The 12,171-nt window shown below is 44.8% G+C and overlaps 1 protein-coding gene across 1 annotated transcript; it reads left to right on the top strand.

Moving 5' to 3' along the window:
- The first annotated feature begins 462 nt into the window (after positions 1 to 462).
- rev1 (REV1 DNA directed polymerase) lies at positions 463 to 12,130 on the top strand. The gene is made up of 22 exons (XM_035651262.2): positions 463 to 816; positions 2,017 to 2,092; positions 2,740 to 2,872; positions 3,174 to 3,342; positions 3,439 to 3,981; positions 4,103 to 4,947; positions 5,380 to 5,478; positions 5,621 to 5,737; positions 5,848 to 5,974; positions 6,805 to 6,933; positions 7,039 to 7,193; positions 7,274 to 7,393; positions 7,468 to 7,688; positions 7,783 to 7,955; positions 8,046 to 8,275; positions 8,360 to 8,553; positions 8,634 to 8,918; positions 9,297 to 9,393; positions 9,504 to 9,709; positions 9,826 to 9,979; positions 10,080 to 10,182; positions 10,360 to 12,130. Exons 2-22 carry the CDS (start codon positions 2,027 to 2,029, stop codon positions 10,469 to 10,471), a joined length of 4,278 nt encoding a protein of 1,425 aa, XP_035507155.1. The 5' UTR covers positions 463 to 816; positions 2,017 to 2,026; the 3' UTR covers positions 10,472 to 12,130.
- Positions 12,131 to 12,171: the final 41 nt, after the last annotated feature.

Genomic DNA, 12,171 nt, shown 5'->3' on the forward strand with positions numbered 1-12,171 from the left:
TTTCAAACACAAGAACATTAAATAAACATGAACCAGTTTGCGGAAAATATAATTAAGTTTAACCTTTATGTATTATGTTCATAACAAAACTAAAAAACATTATCTATATATTTTTTCATTATTGAAAGCATTTGTCTCTTATCACAAACATACTCTCACCCCCACACAATATATTGTTTTGTATTGTTATTGATGTAATAATAGTAATATATGATTTCTAATTTCTATGTCAGTACAACTAAAAAGTTATTTCCAATATCTCCCTCTGTAAAATCATACACTACGGTGCAAATCGATGAATCGAATAATGTAGACCTAAATGACATGATGTAAACCTGGGGCCAATGGATGTTCCTGGGTTCATAAGAGGTCCTGAGAAATGTAACAAAAATCTCAAATCAAATTAAATCAAATATTTTATTTTGAAAATTTTCCTCCGGAAACTACCACATGTCGCCTCCCTCGCCTTGACAGCGCTCGCAGGAGAGAAAGAAGGGATCAGATCGGGCGGTGGAAATGGAGCAGGAGGACCGGGAGGCTGAGCGACAGTGTTGAAGAGGACATGGCACGGCAGCGTGACAGAAGAAGGGGATCTCGGCTCGTCTGACGGGGCTTCTCCGGAGCAGGTCGAGGCCGAGGAGTCGAGCTAACTGTCTGGAGGTTGTTGCCCCCCCCTCTTTGCTTCGCTCCGGGCTCTCACCTCGTCTCATCGGTGCGCACACGACGCTCGTGCCGATCTGCAGAGAAGAAGAAGAAGAAGAAGAAGAAGAAGAAGAAGAAGTCCGTGGCCACCAAATAGTCTGAACAGGAGAAAAGGTAAAGAAACCACCAAGCGACTTGTGCCGCGCTGTCAGGGAGCAGTCGTCCAGCACCGCTGTTTGTTTACCAACGTGACCGGCGTGAAGTCCCAGTCTCACCGACCTGGTCCATTGTTTTTGGAGCTCGTTCTCCCCCCCCCCTCAGCAGTGACTGTCGCCGGGGAGAGTAGAGACCAGGCGACACCACTCGTGTGCCGCTGCCTCCCCGGAATTGACACGATGTTGCCCGTGGCGCCGAGGCGCAGCCGCATGCATCATTGATTGCCCCATCGTCGTCTGGTCTCTTTTTCTCTTTTTGTTACAGTAGCCAGCTCACCGTGTTAGCACGATGTGAGCAGCCACATGGGGCTCCGTTGTAGCCGAGCGTTAGCTGCCTGTCAGCGGCAGAGGAGCTGCCCGGGCATGTGCCCTTCTCCACCACGACCGATGTCACGATTCAAACCAAACACAACTTTCCTAGCCACATTTTACAAAACAAGACCTGCAGCAAGAAAATGACAACGAATAAAATTCACTTCATTATGGTAGAGATGCCATTAAAAAAAAACAACAACTGTGGAGCAAGGGACAAAGTTATGTACAAACACAGAAAGAAAGGCTACTGTATGGATATGACATCACATGATTGCTGAAAGAAAAGTTTTCCATTCAGGTCCTTGTGGGCAAAAGAAAGCATGTTATCCACTTTTAATAACAGCCATTTGTGAACATCAGACCCAAACAGAGAAGCCTGTGGACAATCTCAAAGAAGACAACAACAACAAGAGATGGAGGGAGCAACTTAAAGCTTGAATGTTATGGGGGGGGGGGGGGGGGGGGGGGGGGGGGGATTGGTAAATTGCTGATGGCAATTTTTAAAATGGGTCATATGCCAAACATTTATGTCGAGCTAACGATTCTCCAGAAAAAGGAAATTCATAACACGGCAACCTTGGATATCAGTTGTCGCCCGCGTCGCTGTTTGTCTTTTAAAGCCCCTGTAAACAAGTGGAAAAAAACTGACCTCTCCATCATACACTTGATTAACAAGTCAGTTATTAAAAATATTGTTGCCACCCATTTTGTACAGGAAGATGTGTGTGTGTGTGCATGATAATCACATTAGTCCATTTTGATAAGATTCATGAATTACTTTGCTGTGACTCTGTTGTGTATTATTCAGTGTTTTTCTCTATGAGCTCCTCTTGTGTGTTTTCAGGCAGCTCAGTATGAGTCGAGATGGGTGGGCTAACAAGAGAGCCAGTGCCAGTGGTGACAATGGTTGGGCTGAGAGGGTGAGTGCTGGAACACAAAATTACCCCCTAGTATGGAGACACGTGATGCAGTTAGTAGAAGAGATATTCATAGTGCACCTTACAGCAAACGAGAAGTCGACCACCGTGTTCTACCCCCCCTGCTCTCTCATTGTTATTGAGCCACGCATGCACGCACGCACACGGCTAGATGTAAATGGACTCTATTTATAAAGTATAGCACTCTTCTAGTCTTATGGACCACTCAAAGTGCTTTTACAGTTCAAGTTACATTCACCCATTCCACACTTTTTCTGTCACATTCATACACTGCTGGAATAACCATCAGAGCCAGTAGTGTCCGTGTCTTGTCGGAGAAGCGGGGATCGGACCACTGACCTTCCAGTTTGTGGACGACCTCTCTGCTTCCTGAGCCGCCCATGTACACATGAATCATCCATTAAAAGTCATACACATTGATAGGGGTCTGTACAGTCTGTGAAGGAGAGTGCAGGAAACAGGAAACCTCAAGAAACTCTAATTATTTGCATTTGTGTTGGTAACAAGGTTTGATTTGTTCAACGTGTCAGTTTCAGCTCTGGGCTTTCTGCACATGTATGGCAGGTGTGAATAATCTGAATGTGATTGACCTTCTTCTGTCGCTGCTCTCTCCCTTCGTGTGTGTGCAGGGCGGGTACATGGCGGCCAAAGTCTCTAAGCTGGACGAGCAGTTTAAACTCGACGCCCCCAGGGAAAAGCAGAAGCAAGGCATATGCTCCCACCTCTTCAGCGGAGTGGCCATTTATGTCAATGGATACACAGGTTAATGCGATGCTACGTTCCATGATTTAACATTGCATTAGTTAGTCCGTCTACTTCCCCTTCATCATTCCTTCAGTCGGTGCTTCGCAGTCTGAAGGGCAGGGTGGTGGAGTATCTGATATCGGAGCATCAGGGGTTGTTCTTGGGTGCAATATACAAAAGCCACTTCCTTTGAGGTGCATTAACTGACATGCGTAGCACACACTGGACTAATCATACAGATTTAAGACATCGAGATTCGATGACTTAGGAAGCTGACATTATCATTTTCTTGTCTCACTGTTTTATTCACTGAGAGCAGATCCAAGTGCAGACGAGCTCCGCAGACTGATGATGCTGCACGGTGGCCAGTTCCACGTCTATTACTCTCGCTCCAAGACCACACACATCATCGCCAACAACTTGCCCAACAGCAAAATTCAGGAACTCAAAGGGGAAAAGGTCATCAGGCCAGAGTGGATCACGGACAGGTGGGTTTACAAATTTCATGGGTTCATGTACAATTATTTATATCTCACAATTTTTGCTAAAAATCTCTGTTAATCTTGTTGTCTGTTTGAAAATAGTGTCAAGGCTGGGCATCTCCTGCCTTACCTGCAGTACCAGCTGTACGGCAAACAGAAAGGCGCACTCTTCCCCGTTATGACTCTGCGACCTCAGGCCTCAGAGATTGCAGGGCCGAGCCACGGGCCGCTGCAGCCCAGCGTCCACCAGAAGCTTCATCTGCCACAGCGCAGCGCTCAGCACTCTGTCCCGAGCCATGAGCAGTCCTCATCCCGCTTCCAGAATGACGCCAACCCTTCCCCCAGCCACAGCAAGCATTACCAGGACAACGTCAAACCTCATTCCATCCAGCGCAGCGCCGCTGCTTGCATTATTAACTCCCAGCCAAGTCACTTAGCATCCAGTTGCCTCAACATAGAGCCCAGACACAGGAGCCCTTTACATACCCACCCACTGTCTAACCCAAGCTCAACAAAGCCCCCACAGTCTCCTCTTCAAACACCTCATCCCAGTCTCCAGCACCAGAGAGCCGGCCAAACACAACCCCAGACCAACTCTTCTTACAACACCTACCCAAGTGGCAGCAAAGATGGGGAATTAAAATTGTGAGTATGTGAAATTAATGAAAGGGAGCGACAATTTGTCTGATAGTTTTGTTAGATTTCCCACATCATTTGAAAATGTTGTGACATTAACACACTTGGCAATCATCTCTTTGTCTCACAGAAACGGATTGTTGCAGACCTCAGTGGATGTGATGATGAGCCATTCGAAAATGAATGAACTGCAGGGGTGCGGCGAGAATCTTTACCCGCAGGTGGTGAAGGGAGCACCTCTGACCAATGGACATATCCATCCTGTAAATGGTGCCTTAAAGCCAGAGGACCTGTCTCCTGTTACAGACCAACCCTCTGCTGGCAAGGAACTGCCTGACTGCAGAGTTAAGAGTCCAGAGAATAAACCTGTGAGTCGTCCTGTACAGTTTCAGACCAAACCCGACCCGTATGAATTTCCCCACAGTCCTCCAAAGCAATCCGACCAGTCCCTTGGCTCTCTGGAGCGATCCTGCTCAGAGGGAGCCGACGAGCAGAGGCCTAACCCTCTACCACCCACCTACCAGGAGGCTGTAAAGGCCACCGAACCCCACCTGCTCCCCAAACAGCTGCAGTCATCTAATCCAGGTGATTCACACCCTGAAAAGACTCCTCTCTCCCCTGCATCTCACTCTCTTTCACATTCTCCCGTTCGACTGAACGGAAGTCACCACCATGCCTTCTCATCAGATCCTGCCTCAATCAACGCAGCCGACGCAGCAGCCAAACCCGACCCTCCCACTGATAAGCCATTATCGTCACCGTCAAAGTCCTCGGTGCAGCTGCTGGCACAGACGGGTGACTTGATCTCGGACTTCTACTCGCACTCACGTTTACACCAGATCTCCACGTGGAGGATCGGCTTTTCTGAGTATGTCAACGAACTGCACAGCAAACGAAAAGCAGCAGGGGGCGCCTCGTTTCCCGGGAAAGACAGAATGAGGAAATATGCGGCCCCACGCTCTTCAGACAGTCAAGGTACAACACAGGAAGGTTCAATTTGTTCCCTCTTTTCTTGTGAAAATTGATTTGCTTTTTGATAAGGAAGGGTGTATTAGGGAGGTTCACAGTTCTAAGATCTGTACAATATAGTACAACTTCTCAGATTCAGCTGTAGACCTTCTCATTTTCAAAGCGTGTTGAGTCACTCCAGTGTAAGCTGTCGATTAAAGTGTTTCACATTTAGAAAATGTTATGTAATGTATGGGGAAACCAGTACTCTTTAAGTCTTCCCTTCATTATATTAAATATTTGTAATATTTGCATCCCACCTGATTTATGAGTTAACCAGTGCACTCATGAAACTCGTGTAGCCCCCATTTCTGTCCCAACTGGATTCCTTGGGATACACTAGATTCTGAATTATTGTTTTGTGATTGATCTAATGATGGTCCCATCTTTGTATGTCAGGTACATCGGCAGCCACCAGTGTTAAATCTTGTATTCTTCATGTGGACATGGACTGTTTCTTTGTGTCTGTGGGGATCCGACATCGACCAGACCTCAGAGGTAAGACGGTCTTTTTAAATTATGTGCCATTTGAGAAACATAGGCTCACTTTGTTCCTATGGAACGCAGCTGTCTGTTACATAGAATAGTCTCATACATCCAGTCACTGTGGCCAGTTGAGATTTTGTGATTTTTCTTGCAGGAAAGCCTGTGGCTGTGACCAGTAACCGTGGAAAGGGCAGAGTACCCCTGAGGCCTGGGGCCAACCCTCAGCTGGAGCAGCAGTACTACAAGAGGAAACAGACTCATCCTCAACAAGGTGAGACTGTCACACACCGTAACCGTTTGTCCCGGAGAGTCCTGACCTTGACTATCACAGTCCTGTACATGTTCTACTTTATTGTAACTTGCCCTTGTTTGGACTCTCAGGGAGGAACGATGAGGATCTACACAGAACTCCTTCACAAGAGTGTCCCGACTCTCATGCCAACGGAGTGGACCAGGATGTTGCCTCTCTGTCAATGGCAGAGATCGCATCTTGCAGTTATGAGGCGAGGTAAGATATAAACACACACTATATAGCACAGCTATATGTATTTTGTACTGGATTAAAGTTCATAACAACAATGGATTTCTTTCAGTTGGATTCCAGAGAGGTCCTGTCTGAGTTGTAAACTTTAATTTAGCCGTTTAAAATGTCTTTGAATGCTTTTTAGTTTTTTGAACAAATGTGCAAACTAATGCCATATGCCCCAAATCAAGTTACAAAAAAAAAATATGAAAGGAAATTTGAAAACAAAAAATACGGTCTAATGATTCTTAATTACAAAAATTTTGATCAGTCAGGACTACTTTTAAATCTTGATAACTCTTTACAGACTATGTGGACTAAAAGCCCAATTCCCTACAGTTGGGCCGGCAAACATCAAAATATGCCATAGTTGTTACCAGTATGTATGATGGAATATTGGCATGAAAATGTGCCAGAGCCACCGAACATGAGGTTTTACGGCCAAACTTTTTCTTCCCGCTGGCTGTTTTTTCCACTGACTGGTTATTCCATATGTTTGTGGAAATCACCACACAGTGGAAACAAGTGGGTGTAGCAGGTCAAAAAAAAGAAAAAGAAAGCAAAAAAGGCTGTACTCCCATGGGTATATTGGTCACCAGGAATACTGGTACAAGTTCCAGTGGGCTGCCACATCGTTGCCCCTCTCTGTGTGCCTGTCACTCGGGTGTGCATGAGAGCCAGTCTGACTGGACTCACTGGCCACTTGATATCAAGTTAATGCATGTTATTGTTCAAGACTAATTTAATGCAAAAGTAACATACAAGCAAACATTTTCTCCCTTTAAAGCTGTAAATAAATGGGTTGTCTCTCACAGGCAGGCGGGCGTGAAGAACGGGATGTTTTTTGGCAAAGCGAAACAGTTGTGCCCCTCGCTGCAGTCCGTCCCATATGATTTTGAGGCTTATAAAGAGGTGGCTCTCACCATGTATGAGACTCTGGCTGGGTAAGAACAACTCCCTGCTCTCCCGTTCAACTTCCCTTCTCTGTCGCAGGCAAAAACATGCAAAATGACCCCAAAGCTCTTCTCACGCTCGTTTGTTCTTTGCAGTTATACCCATGATATTGAGGCTCTGAGCTGCGATGAGTTGTTGATAGACGTCTCTGCTCTGCTAGCTGAGTTGAGCATCAACCCAGAGGATCTAGCTAAAGCCATCAGAGCAGACATCAGGGAGAAAACGGGATGCTGTGCCTCAGTGGGCATGGGTGAGTTTATCTTTATACTGTTAAAAAACAAAACAGTGTTTGTGGTTTTACAAATTCAAACTCAACGCACGTCTTTTCAGGCTCCAACATCCTGTTGGCTCGGCTGGCGACGCGAAAGGCCAAGCCAGATGGGCAGCACTTCCTTAAGTCTGAGGAAGTGGATGATTTCATCAGGGACTTGCCAGTGACCAGCTTACCAGGTAGATACACAGCACCACCTGATGGTAAATCTATAGGCAATGACAACATTGTTAACTTTATTTCCTTTCGCCAGGTGTTGGGCCTGTTATGGGCAGGAAGTTGGCTGCCATTTCTGTGAGGTCATGTGGGGACCTCCAGCAGGTGTCTCTATCTCAGCTGCAGAAGAGGTTTGGACCCCGGACCGGACAAACCCTTTTCCGTTTCTGCCGAGGGCTGGATGACCGGCCCGTCCGCTACGAAAAGGAAAGAAAGTCTGTCTCGGCTGAGATGAATTACAACATACGATTTACAAAGGTTAGACCTTTGCTCTCTCTCCCTTGTCTTCTCTTCTCTTTCTTTTCCCCCCCCACCTGTCTCTCTGTAACCCTTGTGTTCTACCTTTCACCAGATTGATGAGGCAGAGTGTTTCCTGACTAACTTGTCCATGGAGGTTCAGAGACGTCTACAAGAGGCAGGCCTGCGGGGTCGCAGAGTTACCCTCAAGGTCATGGTTCGCAAGGTTGGAGCCCCGCTGGAGTCTGCTAAATACGGCGGCCATGGCATATGTGATAACCTAGCCAGGTAAGAGACTGTCATCCCTGTATACGATTAGAGATGGATGATATCTTCTTTACATCTGTCGACTCATTTTTATCTGTCTCCTGCTGCCAGAACTGTGATGCTCGCTCAATCCACTGATAGTGGTCAGCTGATTGCCACTGCAGTCCTCAAGCTGTTCCACGCCATGAAGTTACAGGTCCACGACCTGAGAGGAGTCGGCATCCAGGTCCAGCTCCTCGAGGGAAATCACTCTCTCCCCCAGGACTCCACAGGCCACCGGACACGCTCCATCAAGGAGATGTTACGAGGCCAGGCACAAAGTGCCCAAACCCACAACAGAGGTTTGTCTGAGTTCTTTGTGTTTCAGCTTTTTTAATCTTTGATGTTGTCTGTGAAACCCATTGAGGTCAACATCAATGTTGTAGGTGCTGCAGGCAACAGCACACTCCAGGAAAAGACTTTCTCAACCACAGCCTCATCAACTGGCTCCGCTCCACATCCTCTGTCGCCTCCTGAGCCGGTACCGGGGACGAGCAAGGACGAGCAGGTCCACAGACAAACCCCGAAGAACTCTCGAACACGTCTTAACTTCAGTATTGAGGTCCCTTCCCCTTCACAGGTAGGGGCTTGAAGGGTATTTCTGATTGAACCAAACTGTGATACAGTTTCAACAAACTGCGTTTCTTTATGATTTCCAAGGTTGATCATTCGGTGTTGGACGCCCTGCCTGCGGACCTGAGAGAACAAGTGGAGCAGTCTTGGACTCATCGGGATGGGAGACCAAACAACTGTCGTTCCCCCAGTCCACACACCTCCGCTCCTCTTCCACAGGCTGGCTCTCTGAAGTCTTGTCCAACCTCACCTCCTCGTCCTCCCGCCTCTGGACCTGTGCTGAACACTGCACCTGTAGGAACTTTGGTCCTACAGATTCCAAACCAGCCAGACAGTCCGGGAATTGTACTGGAACTTCCAAACTTCTCACAGGTAGGAATGCAGTGAGTTGAGATGTGAGTTTAATGAATATAACAAGGTAACTACATTTTACTATCCAAAGAACAATAAAAAAAAAATTTAAATAGCCTTTTATTATAAGTTTTTGAATTTGTATTAATTTAAATTCTAACACACACAAAAATGTCTCAGTGTCCTGGGAAATCAAGTAAATGATAAAGATGGGTTTTTGGCTAATCCTGGGTTACTGAATTTACCAAAATCAACTTTATAAATCTTTTACCAGCTTAATCACATGTTATGCTAAAGACACAGATGCATCACAATCATGAACGCTAGCTGTGTTGGATAGTCTCTTTGTTTATGACTCCACAATTAGCTTCACTTAGTCTCTTGACTGTCTGACCGCAGGTTGATCCAGATGTTTTCGCTGCCCTTCCCAAAGAGCTTCAGGACGAACTGAAGTCTGCCTATAACCGCACAACTGCCCAGGCTCAGTCAAGACTGTGTAAGTCCCCAGGTGACTTTGTTGCAAAGCAGTGTCCTTTGCTTTCTGTTCTATTATCACAATGCAAATTGTCTGCACATCATTTTGTTCCCCCTTATGTTTCTTTGCAGTGGAGCTGAAGAATCCACTGCTGCAGCTTAAACAGTCAGGAGCAGGGGCAGGCGTTGGTCGCGTGAAGCGTCGCTACAAAAGAAAAAACGCAGTGAGTCCGCTTAAAAAGGGACCTTCGCCTATGAAGAGGCATCGCACAACAAACAGCCCTGCCAAAACCCTACCACCTCTCATAACATCACGGGAATCCATGAACACAGTAAAGGTGAGCCTATAAATGGTTTCATACATGAAGATTAAGGTATTTTGCATGGTGGCTGTATGTGAATATGGACAATTTATGGAATTTTGGAACTTGACTTATGTCTTTTCCCTTCCAAGACTGAAAACGCTCCCTCCACATCCACCTCCTCAAAACCGGACATCCCAGAATCTCTGTGTAAATTCATCCCTCGTCCTGCTCCAGCATTAGCCGGAGCCTGTGACCTGACAGACATTAAAACCCTCCTACGCGAATGGATCACCACCATAACGGGTATGCAGCAAAGTGCAGCTCTGCAACAGTGTCGACACATGTTGTTTGTGGGATTGCAGAAATGCATTTTTAATCACTGCTTCGCTACATTTTTACTTAGATCCCATGGAGGAGGACATCCTGCAAGTGGTGAAATACTGCACTGATCTGATAGAGGACAAAGATCTGGAGATGTTGGATTTGGTCATAAAATATATGAAAAGGTAAGTGCCGTGCAGTTTAGCCTCCTCCATTCTTCTGTCTGCCATTCTTTTCTTCTTTCTTTTCATTCATATACTCTCTCAATCATATTGCTTGCTCTTCAATTTTGTTTAACGCAAATTCCTTGTACATGAAACCCTTCTTGGCTATAAACTTGATTCCGGATCTTTTCTTTGCAGGCTCATGCAGCAGTCGGTGGAGTCTGTTTGGAGTATGGCTTTTGACTTCATCCTAGACAACGTGCAGGTGGTTGTGCAACAGGCTTATGGCAGCACCCTGAAGATACCATAAAAAAAACAGGGATTCTGTTTTCACTGTGTTACCTTAACCTCTTTTTGTTTTTGCTACTTTTATATGGTCATCTGCAATACAAATTGTGACGTCACATCTGCCATTTAATGGCTTCACAGACACACAGACGAGTTTTACAAGAGCCATGACAGTATTAGATGAAAGTATGTACAGTACATTATTTTCTGCACATGTAACACAATCTGAAATTCAGGAAACGTGCTCACTGTAGGATCTACACATTGAAACCCAGAAGAGTGATAATTGTAGCAGCTTTTGAAAAATGAATAATTTTTTGTTTTAAGTAATTTCCTCATTTATATTTTTACTAAATAATGCCAAGAATTGGTTCCATACATGAGAAATTTTATGTTAAGATTTTATGCTGGCAGTACTTCACTATTTCTTACATGTTTAATCTAAACTAGACTTGGGGAGATTTTTACATTTCTGTTTTCCTGTTTGGTATATTTCATCTGATGTACTGTAGCAGTTGACTTCCCCTATTTCTCCCGACGATTAAATTGTGTTATGCAGACACATTGTCAAACCTATGATAATCTCAGAAATGATGGGATCATATTAATGTTTATTTGGTGTTCAACGCCACCCATACTGACCTGTGAAATATTTCTACTACTGCTCTGTCACAAAAAAAAATCAGACAAAAATTGAGTCTGGTCTTTAAAGTAGGATGTTTTTTTTGTTATTCCTCCTTTCTTGCAAAAAGTGCCAAAACAAAAGTCATTGTACAATGTACATAATGTTTTTAAAGATCTTTGTTAAAAGTTTAAAAGAAAATATGTATGTAGAGGGCTTCCCTCTTGTATTGTTTACATGTAGTGAATTCTTAGTAACTTGTCTTCAAATTGTAAATCTTCTTCTAAAGTAGTTTGTACATGGAAATCAGAAGCTGGCCAAAGCACTTCATGTGAGGTTAACTGTTGATTCTCAGCGGCTCTCAGATTTCAGAGGATGTTGACTGGGGTTATGGCAATCAATAAGTAGCCTATGCATCTCTTCTTTTCAATAATAAGTAAGATGTCCCTTAAGAAAAAAAAGTAATATTTCACACAAACTTTTTGTACTTGGAATAAATCTTGGTATGCCAGTCTGTTTTCACTGGTTTCATAAATCTGGATATTAAAACTAATGCTGGATTTGCATAGGAACGGGAAGTGTGATTTTTAACTGTGTTACCAATCTTGTGTACTTCACATGCTGGAGAAATGTGTATGGATTGTGTGGCTACATCATTGTGTTTCTGTGAAGCTGACTGTTGTCAAGGAGATGATGGTGATCAGAAAGTACTCGGCAGATGCCGTTGGCAGGCGGGCGTGTGATCTCACCATGCAAGACACGATGTGTGTGTATGCGCTTGCAAAGTTGGTTTAAAACTGTATCCCTATATGCAAACCAAATCAAGCTGTCATGTTTTTTAACTTGTTGAAATGAATGTAATTCATAATGTGCAAGTCTCCGCTCACGTTCAAGATTTTGCTTCTCTTCACACGTCATATCTTTCCAGAAGGGAATGGCCAGGAGCTAAACTCGGCCAGTCTTGTCTTCTCTCAACTGGCTTGTGCCTGACGACCTTAAGCTGTGAACTTGTTTGTACGTTTTCTAAATCTTGGTAATAAACGGTAAACTCTGTAATAACTGATTGGTCCTCAGTTTTTTAAAGCATATCACAAAAAAGG

Source organism: Scophthalmus maximus, chromosome 14 (genome assembly GCF_022379125.1).
Source record: "Scophthalmus maximus strain ysfricsl-2021 chromosome 14, ASM2237912v1, whole genome shotgun sequence".
Taxonomy (NCBI): Eukaryota; Metazoa; Chordata; class Actinopteri; order Pleuronectiformes; family Scophthalmidae; genus Scophthalmus; species Scophthalmus maximus.